Raw genomic sequence first — 17836 nt, forward strand, 5'->3', positions numbered from 1 at the left:
GCAATATAGAATAAGACAAGCCAGAGGCGGTTTTCTCGTGGACTGGCATTAGAAAATTCTTATTCTTGTCTTCAAGCCAGAGGCGGTTTTCTCGTGGACTGGCATTAGAAAATACTTATTCTTGTTTTCAAGTCAGAGGCGGTTTCCTCGTGGACTGGCAATATAGAATAAGACAAGCCAGAGGCGGTTTTCTCGTGAACTGGAATTAGAAGAAAATTCTTATTCTTGTCTTCAAGCCAGAGGCGGCTTTCTCGTGGACTGGCAATATAGAATAAGACAAGCCAGAGGCGATCTAACGTCAGCTAACAATTTTTAATAAATATAGTCAGAGGCGATCTAACGTCAGCTGACTGTTTAGAAAAAAGACAGCTAAAGGCGATTTATTCGTGAACTGGCAAATTGTAAGAAATATAGTCAGAGGCGATCTATTGTGAGCTGACAATTTTAAATAAATATAGTCAGAGGCGATCTAACGTCAGCTGACAGTTTAGAAGAAAAAAAGCTAAAGGTGATTTATTCGTGAACTGGCAAATTGTAAGAAATATTGTCAGAGGCGATCTATCGTGAGCTGACAATTTTTAATAAATATAGCCAGAGGCGATCTAACGTCAGCTGACAGTTTAGAAAAAAGAGAGCTAAAGGCGATTTATTCGTGAACTGGCAAATTGTAAGAAATATTGTCAGAGGCGATCTATTGTGAGCTGACAATTTTAAATAAATATAGTCAGAGGCGATCTAACGTCAGCTGACAGTTTAGAAGAAAAAAAGCTAAAGGTGATTTATTCGTGAACTGGCAAATTGTAAGAAATATTGTCAGAGGCGATCTATCGTGAGCTGACAATTTTTAATAAATATAGCCAGAGACGATCTAACGTCAGCTGACAGTTTAGAAAAAAGAGAGCTAAAGGCGATTTATTCGTGGACTGGCAAATTGTAAGAAATATTGTCAGAAATGATCTAACGTCAGCTAACAATTTTTAATAAATATAGTCAGAGGCGATCTAACGTCAGCTGACTGTTTAGAAAAAAGAGAGCCAAAGACGATTTATTCGTGAACTGGCAGATTTTAAGAAATATTGTCATAGGCGATCTATCGTGAGCTGACAATTTTTAATAAATATAGCCAGAGGCGATCTAACGTCAGCTGACAGTTTAGAAAAAAGAGAGCTAAAGGCGATTTATTCGTGGACTAGCAAATTGTAAGAAATATTGTCAGAAATGATCTAACGTCAGCTAACAATTTTTAATAAATATTGTCAGAGGCGATCTAACGTCAGCTGACCGTTTAGAAAAAAGAGAGCCAAAGACGATTTATTCGTGAACTGGCAGATTTTAAGAAATATTGTCATAGGCGATCTAACGTCAGCTGACAGATTTGAAGAAATACGTATTTATTTTAGTTAGCAATTTACTGCACGTGTGGTCTGTTTATATTTTATCAGATAATTTATAAGGTCATTTAACCTTTTTTCTCGCAATTAAAATTCTAGCGTATGGCTGAATGATGTACATACGAGACAAAATAGACTTATACAAGGTGTCTAATAGATATAAGTTAGATATGATAAAATATTTTATTTGAAAAATGTATGTATAATACTATATATCTAATTGGAAAAATATGTTATATGCTTTTCCTAAATTTATTCTTATGTAATTAATACAAAATAAATAAATAAGTTAATTAATTATTGAATACATACATATACATATTGAATATAGTTATCTTTATTTTGTATTTTATATAACTGAAATGATATATACTTCCATTATTTCAGTCATTATCATATAAAATACAAAATAAAGATAACTATTTATTGAATATATGTGTATATGTATATATTAATTAATTGATTAATTAGTTATTTAGTATTTACTACATAAGGATAAAAATAAGAAAAGTATATGACATTTTTCTTCAGTGATATATATAGTATTATATGTATATTTTTCATTTATTATTTTGTCATATTTAGTTTGTATTTATTTGACACCTTGTATACGTTTATGTTTTCTCGGACATTATATTGCAGCCTTGCAACGAAATTTCAGTCGAGGAAACAAGCGCAAGCATCGTTTGTTTACAAACTTCCGATGACACACATACACAGACCACACGTCAGTGTAGTGAGTCACCACTACAAACAAATGCGTACACACGGACCTACGCGGCATAGGTCCGTAGGCTGCGCCGATAATGTCATTTCATTTTTAGTACCATCGAAATGATGACGCTTTCGCGTCGGAGTTCGCCCGTCACTTCAGCATCCTCTTAAGTCACTGATAAAATTTCTACCTTGGTCTGTTAAAATTGCCTTCGGAGAACCGAATACACAAATAAATCGATCGACGAAAGCTTCGGTTACCGTTTCGGCAGTTTGGTCAGATAACGGTATTCCCATGCTGAATTTAGTGAGTTGGTCTTGTAGAGTTAAAATATATTCATTGCCACGTTCGGTTTTAGGCAAAGGTCCTACGATATCCATGGCGACCTTATCAAAACATGATCCGGGTGTATTGGTAATTACCATAGGTTGTTTAGTTTTTACGCGAACTAGTTTCTTTAATTAGCAATGTAAACATTGTTGAATAAAACGCTGTACATCTATTTTTAGATTTTCCCAGTAATAATTATGTTTGATTCTATTATACGTTTTAGTTACTCCGCGAGTCCCCCAGTGGGTAAACAGTGCATTTCTCCTATTATTATTGGTCATAGATCTCTAGGTGGATATTTAACTAATCCATTGCAAATAATTAATTTAATTGGTGCGTCAATGAATATTAATTGTAGCTGATTTTTGATATTGTTCCACGGTACATTGTTAATGAAATCCGTTTTAGCAATACTAAGTGTTTCAATTTTTTAATTTTTAACAGTTCCTTTAAGTTATTTAAAGCGGTTATGATTCGAGATAAAGTTAATGTTGGGCCTTCTCGTTGTTCTTCGCTTATCGGCAATATTATATGATAATAATTTTTCACTTTAATGGTTTTAGGTTGGTTTAACGTAAGATTATTTAAATTTGGAAGTTTGTTTCGTTCGAATAACCTTTGCGAACCGGAATCTAAAGGTTTACCGTTTGTATCAACAAAATATGCTATGTTGTCTTTACGTAAGAATAATAGATCGCGAGATTCAATTATATTATTTTTCATTATTTGTTGATTATTAATAGTGGGTTTACTATAATTTCTGATATTGATCTCTTGGTTATTGTCTATATCTTCTTGTTCCTCGTCTTCATCACTGTTTTCTTTATCAGGCGGATCATTTCTATCGTCTAACGATATAATGTTATCGTCTATTTGTTCTTTTAATAAATCGTCTTGATGGGTAATTTGATGTCGTGCTGTCCGACTTCTTGTTAGTATTTTGTCATGTGTAGGTGGACTGTGAATTAATGCTCTCTCTATTATTTGTTGATTTGGTTCATCTAATTCTTCTTGGGTAAATGGTATTGAGTCTGTATTATTTTTAATTGCATTTTCGTTTTCTTTGGTGTCGGAAAAATGTAATTCATAATTTTCTTTTTCGCTATCAGAAAGATGCGATTTGTAATTATCATTTTCTTCAGTATTAGAAAGGCGTAGTTCGTAATTATCATCTTCCTCTGAAGAATCGGAGAGGTACAATTTATAATTATCTTCTTCGTCAAATTCTCTTTGCGTTTTTAAGGTTGTTTTAGCATTTTCAGAAATTTTTCGTTTCCGTCTGCTTTTTCTAACTGGTTTACAATCGACTTCTTCAAGATTTATGGGATTTTGTGATAATGCATCTGCGTTTACATTCATTTTACCTGCTTTATATTCCACTTCATAATCGTATTCCGCTAATTTTAGTCTCCATCGTAATATTCTCATATTTGCATCTTGGGTATTCTCAGTGATGCGATATCTACTACCGGGCTCGCGGCTCTCGAGCCCCAACACAAGTAAGAAGCGCTTACGTCACGCGTCTGTGTGCGCTCGGCCATTCGGCTATAGAGAGAGAGCGGACGTCTCTGTCTTGCTACCATCGAGCCGACGTAAACACATTGTGAACGGCAAATGCTCAGAAACAAGCGCTTTTAATCGAGTAAGGCGAGTGCCTAGCGGATTCGAAGTCCCGTATTCGAGACTTGATTTTCGCAACTTTTTTTTTTCTTTTTTCCACATTTGTTTTTAACAGTGTAAGTTAGTTAATAATGTTTTTTTGGCTAAAAAATATTATTTCGTATATTAATAATATATTTGCATATGTTAAACTAATAACTAATTATTTTAAAAAGAATACTAATTTGCTATTATAAATAGAAAAATGAAGTCATTTTACAACATACATATTGCAACAAAGTGCAATTTAACATGTGCAATTATTGTTAATAAATATAAAATAATATTTTTTAGCCAAAAGCATTATCTAATGATTCACTTGATGGTACAGTGCTAGAAACAAATATCGAAAAAGAAAAAAAATGTTACAAAAGCAGTTTTCAAATACAAGATTTTCAATATTCCTGCCACTCGCCTTAATCGATTAGCCACGCTTGCTTCTTAACATTTATCTCTATCGAAAGATTACACACCTGGAAAATTTTTAACTATTTATTTTAAATTACTGCATATTAGCAAAAGTTACTGTACTGTGGAGATTAGTGGAGAAACGGTAACATACAATGCAGTCAAATACATCTTACAAATGCAGTCAAATAGATCGAAGATTTATTGCACTCTTGTTAGCATGTTAAAGTATGTGTAGCGTATTATTAGTTCATTAGTAATTTTAAGTGTTATTAATAGTGGTCTTCTACACCACCTTTGAGATTCCACTAACTAGGCGCGTTCGATTTTTTTTAAGTGAATCGTCGCCTGGAGCCCTATCGTACCACTTTTTTAAAATTATAATTTAAGGTAAAAGTAATTTTTATTGTCTTGATGTTGATGGACCATATCTTGTGCAAAAATAAAAGAAATAAATATAAAAATAAAATAAATAATTAAAGTTAAAATAAAAGTAAATTTCTCTAAATTCTTGACCGTCTATTAAAAAATTCTTTTATGGTTTGAAGATTGTTATAAAGTAGTATAAAGTACATATAGAGAAATAAAATGTATAAAGAAATTATTGAAAATAAATGTATGAAAGTTTAGTGTTATATGTAATTTAATTTTCAACAATTTCTGTATATATTTTATTTTTCTATTAAAACAGCTGAATACAACAACAGCTGAATACGAAAACAGCAATCTTAACACACTTCTTCCGTCTTCGTCTGTTTCAAGATTTTGCGTTTATTCACTCGCACGTCTCACGGTCAATTCTGTATACATCTATAAAATATAATTCCTAATATCAAAACACAATGCTCACTTTCTTGGTTGTTACCGTCGGTTACAGTCCAGTAAAAATCTTTAAAAATCTTTGTTGAATACGTATATTTATTTTCCCAGTGCTATAATTATTATAATAATTATAATTTAATATTTTACGAGACATTGTTTCGCTGCGTGTTGCTGTTTGAAGAAGATACTATAGCCGTAACTAGTGAGATATAAATTATATTTCTTTTTTCTTTTATTATATTTTTTTAAATGTTTTATTATTATATAGTTTTTTAATTATTGGCGCATTGGCAAACGAAACGGGAGTCTTAAAGTCCTGTTACTTTATACTTGCAAGTAAATATTTTATTTATATTTTATATTTTATATGCATTTGTAATATTTTCGTGTTCAGACAGTTAACTCGTATTGCAGGGATTCCGACTGCGATCGTGCATTTCAAATTATTCTATATTATTCTCTAACTTCTATTTTTTACTATAAAAATGAGTGACAAGGCAAAAAATACACGTAAACGAAGTTTTTCGGAATCTTGGCTTTAAGATGATCGTTTCAAATCTTGGATTCGTAAAGTATCATCGGACGAAAGTCTTTTTTATTGTATTATATGCAATAAAGAAATGTCTTGCTATTCATCGCATGTTGCAAGACATGCAAATTCTGCGAGTCATAAGGACAAGATGAAACAAAATATATCAGATGACGATATAAGTCCAAGAACCAAAATTTCAAAATATGACATTAAATTTCAAAAAGAATGGTTGGATATAGCATTATTTAAGCCATGGTTACGCGAAGTGTCAAATGACAAGCGTGCATTTTTTTGCACATTTTGCAACAAATCATTTATTGGAGATTTATCTAACGTATATCGTCACGCATTTTCTAAAAAACACGTGGAACAAAACAAACAACAAGAAACAGACAAAGATGTCGATATGATAGAGGAATCGATTTCACTTAAAGAGCGAAGGAAATTGGCAGAAATTCGATATGCAGCGTTGATCGCAGATAGAAATATTCCTTTCCAAACTGCGAAAGATATTCTCAATTTTTTCCAAGAGATAGGAAAGGATTCGGACGTATTACAAAAAATGAGTATGAGCCGAAAGAAATGTACAAACATTATTTCAAATGTACTATGCCCAATAGAAACAGATCGTGTGGTTGAAAGCATTCGAAATACCAAATTTTCTATTTTTATAGACGAAACGTCTGATATTTCTAAAGAAAAGTGGATGACGTTTCTTGTTCGATTTGTTGATTCTAAAACATTAGATATTCGCACGCAATTAGTAAAATTAATTAATATTGACGCGAAAAGTAGCAGTGCGGACAAAATATTTCATGCATTTCAAAATGAGATGTGGAGATTACAGATTCCATTTACAAATATTATTGCTTTATCATGTGACAATGCGCCTGTTATGGTAGGAAAATATACGTCATTTAAAAGAAAATTAGAAGAAACTTGTAAACATTTACTAACATTTGCGTGTCCATGCCATTCTGCTGCATTGATTGCACATTCTGCATGTGCAAAAATACCAGAGTATTGCGAAGAATTTTTGAAAAAAATTTCAAATTATATTAATAGTAGTCCTAAGCGTTCAGCTATTTATAGAGACTTTAGTGATTGCTTTTTGGAAACAAGTCACAACATTTTAAAATTGTCTCATACGCGATGGCTTTCTCGCCATTCATGTATTGAAAGAATTCTTGAATCTTGGGATGCTATCAAGCTTTTTCTCACTGATATGGCGTTGGCAGACAAATCAAAGTCTGCAAAAGATTTAATGTCTGTAATGGGAAGTTACGATGTAAAAGCATATTTTTTATTTTTAGAGCATATTTTAGATTATTTTAATTCATTTAATGCATTTTTCCAAGCAACAGAAACAAGAATTCATTTATTGCAACCAAAGTCAGTAAAATTTTTAACAACAATATGCAAATACTTTTTGAAGCCAGAATTATTGAAAACCGTATGTACTAATATTAAATTTTCTGAAAAAGAGAATCAAAAATCTTTACAAGAAATAAATTTGGGATCCGAATGCAAGGAATATCTCGATGAATTAATAAAAGAAGGATCTACAGACACGATGTACGATTACAAATGTAACATAATTACAAATGTACTGTTACGTCCTGATAGATGTAGAATTTTTTCGTTGGGCTCGGCGATCGACGTAAACGGACCTGACCGCACGAGCCGAGCGGCACGTTTAGGACTTGCGACGGGTCAGCGACTGGAAGAGTCGTTTTTACTCCGTCAACAAGTCAACCGCTCGTGGTTCCCTTTTTGGGTCAAGGAATTGAATCCCTATTACCCGGGGCGGAACCTTTGTGCGCAATTTGAGAGGGAAGGTGTGAGGGGGTGACGAACGAGGAGGGTGTGGTTAAATGAAAAAGAACAAAAGTTTAATTTACTAAAGACAACATTTTAATTTGATTGAATTTATAATTAGGATACAAAAACTTAATTCTTAATCGCATATGTTAATAATTTTATTTATGTATTCTTTACAAGTGTGTGTGTGTGCGTGCGTGCGTGCGTGCGTGCGTGTGTGTGTGTGTGTGTGTGTGTGTGTGTGTGTGTGTGTGTGTGTGTGTGTGTGTGTGTGTGTGTGTGTGTGAGTGTTTTATTTTTCCGGAGGGAGGACAGAAGAAATAATAAAATAAAGAGAAATGAACTGACTTACTCGTTGCAGAGTAGTTTCGGATCGCGTTGAATATGTTCGGTGGTTCTGAGCAGGCGCCCCGTTGAGGGAAGGTGTTGTATAGGCGTCGGACCCTTTTGTAAACGAGTGGGCACCCTACTGCGGGATGGTGTCGTCAAGGTAATGGACCCTCTACTTGAGATGCACCACGAGATGGTCGCGACAAAGTATCAACTGATTTTACTCTTTGATTCGCGCCCCCGAACTACTCGAAAAACTGTTTCGAGAAACTGAGCTAAACGGAATAACTGCGCAAACTGCTTGAAAAACTGTGTGTGATTGTGTTCGGAGCCACCAGAACACGGGTTTTTATACTTTTTCTTTGGGGTAGATCCCTTTGGAAAATCTTAGGTTTTTGGAGCGGGGATCGAATAGGAATTAGTCTTGCGAGAAAATTTTTAATGTGGGGGAGGATGGCGTCATTTTTAGCTAATAGGATTGGGTTTAGATGATTAGGTTACTTGAAATGAGATAGGAAGAAAGAGGCCCTAACGAATAAGGAATAGCGTCGTTTCGGGTCCATATATGATGGGGGTAGGTTTTTGAGGTGGCGTAACCCGGTTGGTGTTAATTAGTATAGGTGGGGTGCATCTCAGCGTCTTAAGATCTGGGTGGGCGTAGTCTTTAGACCATACGATGGAACGATGGGTGGTCTATAGAAGTGCTTGCCCCGATTCTCGGCTTTCGGATTGGGTGGTTAAGAATCGGTATATAAGTTCGCAAAGCCTTGGGTCACTGATCTAATAAATTTGACAGTTTACGACTGTCGCGTGCCCTTGGTGTCGCGTGGAGAGTGCGACTAATGCATCTCGGTTTCCCAGACCTACTAAACACGTGCGCCGTATCAGGTGTCGCGCCTTCTCGGCATGCGACTGCGGTCATTCCCCGATCGTTACTCGGAAAAAACCCTATCTACTAGCTAGAGTTCCCGTAGGTGGAATCCAAGAATATGACTAGTTGGTGCCAGTTTTTCTTTTTATCTCTTACTCTAACCGTCTGGAGTCGGTTAAGGACTCCAGCTACCGCGAAGTTTTGACTTTTACGGTTTTTCTGGCGACGATAGGCACGCTGAGCGGCCAAGGTATTTTGAAATATCCATGCTATTTTTCTCTGTGAGAAGATTCGAGCTCCTGGTGTCTCATGAGAAAAACAGCTCTGGCGTTATAATATTTCTTAAGAGTTTTTGTTGGTTCCGCGTTTACTAGGTCTGGTATTTAATGAAAAGAAAAGAATCGTGTAGTCTGATCAGGACGTAACACCCCCCACCTTAGACAAATGTTGGGGGTATGCAACATTTGCAATTAAATTAAAGATAGATTCTTTTCTTTTCTCGGTTAACATTCCCATTTGAGATGCCGAATCGTTCTTACACTGCTTGTTTGTTAAAGAGAAGGAAAGGAAAGGCGACCTCCAAAACCCCTTCCTTATTCCTTTCGTTCTTTTTGCTGTCGCTTACATACTGCATATATTTTTTCTTTTGACTCTATTTCTAATAATAAAAATCTACTATAAAGGATTTGATGAAGCCTTCTTCCGTGGAATCCTTTCAAATGTTCGATAGAACATGGTAAAATGAGTAAAGAAAAGAAAAGATGGAGTTTTATTTACGTGATAATCGTGTCCCAGAATGTCACGTGCAAAGGTCCGTAGGTCAGTCCAACCACACGTACCCTTTTATTGTTTTTCTGGGTAGCCACTTATCTTCTCCATCCCTTGGTCCAGCTCGGCTTTCATCTTTATACAGGAACCTTTTTGTACAGTCTTCTTATCTTCAATGTTATTAATAAAGTTTCAGTTATTATCTGTGATTATAGAATTAATTATGTATATATCCTTATGCGTGATAATAAGGGTGTGGTGTTTAACTCAACGCGGATGGTACGGTGTGTGTGGCTATATTCGCTATTTTTTGCGCGACTCCTAATTCTATTAATAAGTCTCTGAGGTTGTGGTAGACGTTGTTAGTTTCGTTCTTAATATCTAATTTGATGAGTGCACCTTCGTCACGAATTGGTTTGATTATCTGCATAATTCCGGTTTGCTGTTCGGCGATGCTTCTGGTAACATTTATGGCCCTGCGGGACCATGTGGGTCCTGTGGTGGCAGGGGCTGTGTAGGCTAAGCTACATGGCACGGCTTGCCAGAAATGTTCTCTGAACCTCTCCTCGAGATGGTAGAGTTCAGCGATTGCATGGCGGACATACACGCCCCAATCTCGGAGTCCTACCTGCGCTGTCCCATCTCCGTTCATTTTTGTAACGATGCCGCGTTGCCATCCTCCATTCGTTTTGAGGGCAACAATGTCGCCTAGTTTTGTATTCGAATGGAAAAATCGGCGTTTGTTCATCCGCTGGTTGAAGTCTTCCATCATTTTTTGGAAAGATTCTTTACTTTTTTCCAGGTGAATCCAAATCAGCGTGGGCGAAAACACCCTGATTATTTTAACAGCAAACGGCGAGCGGCTCAGTGTTTGAGTATCGAGGTGTTCGATCTCCATGTTTCTATAAACAAAAAGGTGGTATTGGGGTTAGGTGCGAATTTCGGGTCGCAACCGCGAGACCCCATAAGAAGGAGCAAAACAGATTAAAATGAGATAAAACAATAAAATGCGTAAATAAGAAAAATAAGAATTGTCAGAGTTGGCGCTTATGTAAGGTTGGTAGGGAAGCTGTTGTTTATGTTTTTTTTTTCTTCTTTTCCTTCTTTCCGTTCCCCTCTTTTTTTTTTTCAAGGGAAAGAGAAATCAAGCGGTCAGTCCTTTAGTGCGAATGTATAAGTGGATGCGTCCTTTGCAGGTAATAGGGGGTAGGTTCCCCTCTGTGAAGAGTCTTCTATCGGGTTTCGTTCTGCGGACGGTTGCATAGTTTCTCTATTTCCATCGCGTGGTTTTTTCAGTTTTAAGTGTAATAGGAGCTGAGTTAACGAGTCCCAAATGGCTCCAAGCAGGTATATGGACCATCCGTATACTGTGTGTAGAGCACAGCCATGCACAATGGTATCCAATATTAATTTTACTGCTCTTACTGCCAAGTAAATTCCTAAAAATCCAGCGCTTATATTGCCGAAAATTAGGAATCGATCCCAAAATTTCTGCCATGCTGACATAGCTATTTTTTCAACTGATGCCTCATCTAGGAAGTTTGCAAAAGATCCTCCATCGTGCATAATCGTAGAGTGGCCCATCATTCCTCTGGCCAAGGTGTTTAACATTGCTGGTCTCTCAGCAGGAAACATAATATGATCCCTGAGATCGCTTAAATCTCCTTCAGTATATATGCCGCTGGTAGCAAGTGATCCGGGGCTAATATATTTCCAGCTAGGTGTTGTCATCGGTTTCATGGTCATCGGCGGTACTGTATGTATTGGTTTAGGAGTGAGTCTATACCATGCATCTCCCAGAAGATACATAGGTGGTGCGAACAAATTGCACGTAATCTGCGTTCCTTGTCGTAATAGTATATGGGTTTGCGGTGTTAAAAATTGTGTTCTGTTTTCTCGCGTCACAGGCAATTGATCATAGCATTCTTCGGTGTGTGCTACTCTTACTTCGACAGGCACACATTTTACTATGTGTATTACTTCGCCAGCCAGTAAGGCCATGTATCCTGGTCCCTTCATAAAGTGATAAGCGAAAACATCCGGTGATTGAGTGGCTATGGCTAATGAATTGTGTAATATTTTCTGTTCGAGCTGACATTGTTGCAGTAAAATATTCTTATATAGTTCACTAAATTGAGTCCGCACATGTTTCTCTACATATACAAATTTAGAATTCATATAGGTGAAAATGTCCAAATTAGCTATGCGTGATTCTTTTTTAAAAATTGCTACGCCTGGTGAAGTTTCGAAAATTACTAATTTTGGATGTTCCGTGTGGAAAAGAGTGTATCCACAAGTAGAATAGGAGTCTCTGCTTGCCAATGCAAAAACTGTGTCTTCTGTAGTCATGGAATAAACAATTTGCTGTTGTTTGTTGATGATGTCTATTATTCTGTGTGCATATCCTTCATATAATACTCCATAAGTGCCGAACCTGCAGGTATCCGTGGGCATAGATGCCCAGTAGGTATCCCCACCCTCAATGTCGGTGCAATGTGTTGCGCTCAACGCACAGGTCACTCCAGACCTCAGTTGGACTCGGTTCGTGTATATCTTCACGTCAGCTATATAATCCTGTAGTGTAATTTTTATGGTTGCGAGTACCACGGCTTTTTCCCATGTGCCGAATGGATCGCTATATGTTGTTCCGGAACAGGTGCCATCATTGTTCACGTGTCCGGCCAGTGTTACCGGTCGTGTTGCAGTTTAATTGGATTTCAATCCTGTTATTCGAGTGTTTCCGATTTCGTAAGTACCATACATGTGCATTCGTTGGCAGGCGTCTCTTGATACTTCTTCTATATACGCGTGCTTTCCGTTGTACACGTCCATGGAGTGAGAGAACATTCCGCATCTCCTGATTAATCTGTCTATTTCTATTTTGCATTGTATAACTCTCGCGGAGGTAAATTCGTTAATTTGTAGCAATTGTATATAAATCTTCTGAGCTGCTACTTCTGGCTGTGGTATATCACATTCCTCTATCCTCAGTAATGATAGAGTCGTAATGTTCGTCGATGCAGATCCGCAGTCATATCCTATTATGCCTTTAGTGCCGCGTAACCAAAAATTTAGCACGGCAATTATGAAAAATCCTCGGAGATCCATCTGAAATTTAGCACGTCTAAGGTATATTAATATAGCGCACCTTTAATTGTCAAGCTTGTTGTTATTACTTATTTCCTTATTTGCTAATTAATTTATCATTTATTTATTTATAAAATTTTTTTTTTTTTGTAAAATATATTTATATATATTTTTTTTATAGTTATTTATTTTAATTAATAATAATAAAGTTACTTAATTATTAGGAGTTGGTTTGATGTGTGAGATTCGTAGGCGATTAGGGTGTACAACGCGACTGTTCTTTTTTATTCTAATTCTTACGTTATTTCTATTCAATATTTCTAAGACCTCATGGGGTCCTGTGTATTGATCTCCAAATTTGCCAGGTTTAGGGCCTTTTAATAAAAAGACTTGATCACCAAGTTTGAATGTTTGTAGGTTTATCTTTTTATCATAGTGTCTTTTCGATTTAATTTTTGCTTCGACAACGTTTTCTCGGGCATTTTTCTGAATTGCGTGGAGTTGACTAACTAAATTTACAAGATATTCGTTGTAAGTTGCTAATTTATCGCCAGATGCTAAAGGTTCATTTGACGGAATTCGTGCTATTTTACCGAAGATTAATTCGTAAGGCGTGTGTTTAGTTGCTTCATGTACACTAGTGTTATAATTATACATCGCGAGACTTATCCATCTATCCCACTGTTTTTGTTCTCTTGCATATTGCTTTAAATATTCTCCTAATGCGTGATGTGATCTTTCTAATGAGCCGTTTGATTGAGGATGGAATGCGGTTGTACGGAATTTACGAATTTTAAATATTTTAGCTACCTTTTTCATTAAGTCACTGATAAAATTTCTACCCTGGTCTGTTAAAATTGCTTTCGGAGAACCGAATACACAAATAAATCGATCGACGAAAGCTTCGGCTACCGTTTCGGCAGTTTGGTCGGATAACGGTATTCCCATGCTAAATTTAGTGAGTTGGTCTTGTAGAGTTAAGATATATTCATTGCCACGTTCGGTTTTAGGCAAAGGTCCTACGATATCCATGGCGACCTTATCGAAAGATGATCCGGGTGTATCGGTAATTATCATAGGTTGTTTGGTTTTTACGCGAACTAGTTTCTTTAATTGGCAATGTAAACATTGTTGGATAAAACGCTGTACATCTATTTTTAAATTTTCCCAGTAATAATTATGTTTGATTCTATTATATGTTTTAGTTACTCCGCGATGTCCCCCAGTGGGTAAACAGTGCGTTTCTCCTATTATTATTGGTCGTAGATCTCTAGGTGGATATTTAACTAATCCATTGCAAATAATTAATTTAATTGGTGCGTCAAGGAATATTAATTGTAGCTGATTTTTGACATTGTTCCACGGTACATTGTTAATAAAATCCGTTTTAGCAATACTAAGTGTTTCAATTTTTAAATTTTCAACAGTTTCCTTTAAGTTATTTAAAGCGGTTATGATTCGAGATAAAGTTAATGTTGGGCCTTCTCGTTGTTCTTCGCTTATCGGCAACATTATATGATAATAATTTTTTACTTTAATGGTTTTAGGTTGATTTAACATAAGATTATTTAAATTTGGAAGTTTGTTTCGTTCGAATAACTTTTGCGAACCGGAATCTAAAGGTTTACCGTTTGTATCAACAAAATATGCTATGTTGTCTTTACGTAAGAATAATAGATCGCGAGATTCAATTATATTATTTTTTATTATTTGCTGATTATTAATAGTGGGTTTACTATAATTTTTGATATTGATCTCTTGGTTATTGTCTATATTTTCTTGTTCCTCGTCTTCATCACTGTTTTCTTTATCAGGCGGATCATTTTTATCGTCTAACAATATAATGTTATCGTCTATTTGCTCTTTTATTAAATTATCTTGATCGGTAATTCGACGTCGTGCTGTCCGACTTCTTGTTAGTATTTTGTCATGTGTAGGTGGACTGTGAATTAATGCTCTCTCTATTATTTGTTGATTTGGTTCATCTAATTCTTCTTGGGTAAATGGTATCGAGTCTGTATTATTTTTAATTGCATTTTCGTTTTCTTTGGTGTCGGAAAAATGTAATTCGTAATTTTCTTCCTCGCTATCAGAGAGATGCGATTTGTAATTATCATTTTCTTCAGTGTCAGAGAGGCGTAGTTCGTAATTATCATCTTCCTCTGAAGAATCGGAGAGATACAATTTATAATTATCTTCTTCTTCGTCAAATTCTCTTTGCGTTTTTAAGGTTGTTTTAGCATCTTTAGAGATTTTTTGTTTCTGTCTGCCCTTTCTAACTGGTTTACAATCGACTTCTTCAAGGTTTATAGGATTTTGTGATAATGCATCTGCGTTTACATTCATTTTACCTGCTTTATATTCCACTTCATAATCGTATTCCGCTAATTTTAGTCTCCATCGTAATATTCTCATGTTCGCATCTTGAGCATTCTTAAACCACATTAAAGGCTTGTGATCGGTTACCAGTGTAAATTTTCGTCCATATAAGTATGGTCGAAAATGTTTAACGCAATAAACTATTGCTAATGCTTTCTTTTCATATGTATCGTATTTCAGTTCGTTATCTGTTAAAGTACGAGATGCATAGGCCACTGGACGATCCTTATTTATTTCTCCTTGCGATAATATTCCTCCTACTGCTATCCCAGAAGCATCCGTTGTTAAAATAAATGGTTTTGAAAAATCAGGATATTGCAATACGGGCTCTTTACATAATAATTGTTTCAATATTTCGAAAGATTCTTCTTGAGTAATCGTCTATTTAAATCGTGTATCGTTTTTTAACAAATTAGTTAATGGTTTTGCCAGTTTTGAAAAATTCGGTATAAATCGTCTATAATATCCAGCGAGTCCTAAAAATTGTTTAATGTTTTTTGGTGTTTTGGGCCTAGGAAATAATTTTACTGCTTCTAACTTCTTAGGATCAGGTTTAACTCCATTTTTACTAATTATATGCCCTAGATAAGTTACTTCTGTTTTTAAGAATTCGCATTTGTCCGGTTGTAATTTTAAATTGGCCTTTCGAAGCCTTTCAATTAATAAATTGTATTTCCTTTCGTGTTCTTCCAATGAGGCGGCGTAAATAACGATGTCGTCCATATAAACAAATAATTCCTGGCCTTGTAGTCCTGATAATACTAGATCCATTAAGACTTCCGTTTCCGGCGCAGTAGCGAGAGGCACGTGGTGATTGAGCGTGAGTGAGTGACGGAAAGGAGAGAGTGTGTGGAAGGAGAGGAAAGGTAGGAGTGTGTGGAGGAGAGAGTGGAGGTGTGAGTGAGAGCGTGTGAATGAGGTGGGCATAGGGAAGGGCAGGATAGAAGGGAAAAAGGGCCCAGAGTATAGAGTGACAGGTGGGCAGGTGGGCTGGCATAGACTACGGCGTGTAAAGAGAGGAAGAGGTGGTGCGAGTGGGCAGGGATGGATGGTAAGGCGCGATCTGGCGGGATAGAAAAGAGGAAGGCAAGGGAAAGATGCATGAGCCTGGGGAATGTTGAGGAAATGTTTAAGAGGAAGAGGGAAAAATCAGGGGAGAGAAGGAAGGAGGAGGAGGATGAGGGATTTAGGAAGAGTAGGAAAACGCAGAGATCGCCAGGGAAAATGGAGGGGGAAGGAGGGGGAGAGACAGAGGGACAGAGGGAAGGAGGGGCAGAGGGTCTAGAGGAGTTGATCAGGAAGTGGAAAAAGGAAATGGAGGAGGTAATGGAGGAAATGAGAGGGGTAAAGGGATGGAGGGAAGAATTAAGGGCGATGAAGGAGGAGGTGAAAGAAGGGATTAAAGACAATGGAAGGATGGTAAGGGAGGAAATGGAGGAAATGAGAAGAGAATTTAGAGAGAGAGAGAGGAGGTGGAAGGAGGAAAGGGAGGTCATGAAAAAAAGTATAGAAGGACTGGAGGAAAAAGTGGAAAGAATAGAGGGGAGGAAGGCGGAAAAGGGAGAAGAGGGAAGGAGAGAGGGGAGAGAGAGCGAGGGGGAAACAAAGGACAGACTAAAGAAAGTAGAAAGAAGGATAGAGATGAAGGAGAGAGAGGAGAGGAGGAAAAATATATTGATTAAAGGGGTAGAGGTGAAGGAGGGGAAGAAGAAAGAGGCGGTGGAGGAGATATTTAGAGCCGTGGGGGCAAAGGTAGAGATCAAAGAAATTAAGGGATTAGGAGGAGAGGGCGGAAAAGGAAGGGAAATGCTTTTGGTTAAGTTGGGGAACGAGGAGCAGAGAAGGGAAGTGTGGGCGAAGAAAGGAATGTTGAAGGGCAGGAGAGAAAGGATATTGGAAGACTGGACATGGGGGGAAAGAAGGATGAGATGGAGGCTGGAGGAAGTAGCACGGAAGGAGGAAAGGGAAGGGAGAAAGGTGTGGATAGGATACGGCAAGGTTAGGATTGATGAACAATGGTGGAGGTGGGACGAGGAGGAGGAAGTGCTGAGAGATGGGAAGGGAAACATAAGACAGGGGGGACAGGGGGAAGACGGAGGAGGAGGGAAGAAGGAGGAGAGGAGGTAGGAGAGGGGGGAGGGAAAAAAGAAAGGGAAGGGCAGAAGGAAGTAAAAAAAGGGTGGAAAGGGTGGAAGGTGGCGTTCTGGAATGTTGCGGGGATGGGAAGGAAGGACATGGATTTTTGGAGGAGCATAGAGGAGTGGGACGTGATGATTCTCTCAGAGACGTGGTTGGATGAGAAGGGATGGAGCAGAATAAAAGAAAAGCTGCCAAAAGGATTTAAGTGGGGGGTACAGTTAGCGAAGAAGAGATGCAAAAAAGGGAGGGGGATGGGGGGAATGGTGATGGGAATCAGAAAGGAATTGTGGGAGAAGGGGTCAAAAATAGAGGTAGAAAAGGATGGGATGGTAGTAGGGAGAGTGAAAGTAGGTAGGGAGAAGTGGAGGATAATAGGGGTATACGCGGGAGATGGAATAGAAAGGACGTTGCAGGGGATGGAAGAATGGGTAGAGGAGAAAGAGGGGGGAGTGAGGGAGATAATAGGGGGGGATTTTAATGCAAGAACGGGAAGAGAGGGGGGAGGGGGGAGAGGGGAAGAAGAAAAGGAGGAGGGGGAGACGGGAAAAAGGCGATCGAAAGACAAGAAGATAAATAGAGAGGGG

At 37.2% G+C, this 17836-nt stretch overlaps 2 protein-coding genes across 2 annotated transcripts; one reads left to right on the forward strand and one right to left on the reverse strand.

Moving 5' to 3' along the window:
- Positions 1-6417: 6417 nt before the first annotated feature.
- On the reverse strand, positions 6418-12116 carry LOC137000224 (uncharacterized). Its single transcript, XM_067356261.1, has one exon. The coding sequence runs from the start codon at positions 12099-12101 to the stop codon at positions 10800-10802; it is 1302 nt and encodes a 433-aa protein (XP_067212362.1). The 5' UTR covers positions 12102-12116; the 3' UTR covers positions 6418-10799.
- A 4041-nt stretch (positions 12117-16157) lies between these two features.
- Positions 16158-17240, forward strand: LOC137000176 (uncharacterized protein PF3D7_1120000-like). Its single transcript, XM_067356129.1, has one exon. The coding sequence runs from the start codon at positions 16158-16160 to the stop codon at positions 17238-17240; it is 1083 nt and encodes a 360-aa protein (XP_067212230.1).
- The last annotated feature ends 596 nt before the right edge of the window (positions 17241-17836 follow it).

Source organism: Linepithema humile, chromosome 5, assembly GCF_040581485.1.
Source record: "Linepithema humile isolate Giens D197 chromosome 5, Lhum_UNIL_v1.0, whole genome shotgun sequence".
Lineage (NCBI taxonomy): Eukaryota > Metazoa > Arthropoda > Insecta > Hymenoptera > Formicidae > Linepithema > Linepithema humile.

Excerpts from the sequence above, each read along its gene's own strand:
- LOC137000224 (XM_067356261.1), bottom strand. The coding sequence starts at position 12,101 with ATGCCCACGGATACCTGCAGGTTCGGCACTTATGGAGTATTATATGAA.
- LOC137000176 (XM_067356129.1), top strand. The coding sequence starts at position 16,158 with ATGGATGGTAAGGCGCGATCTGGCGGGATAGAAAAGAGGAAGGCAAGG.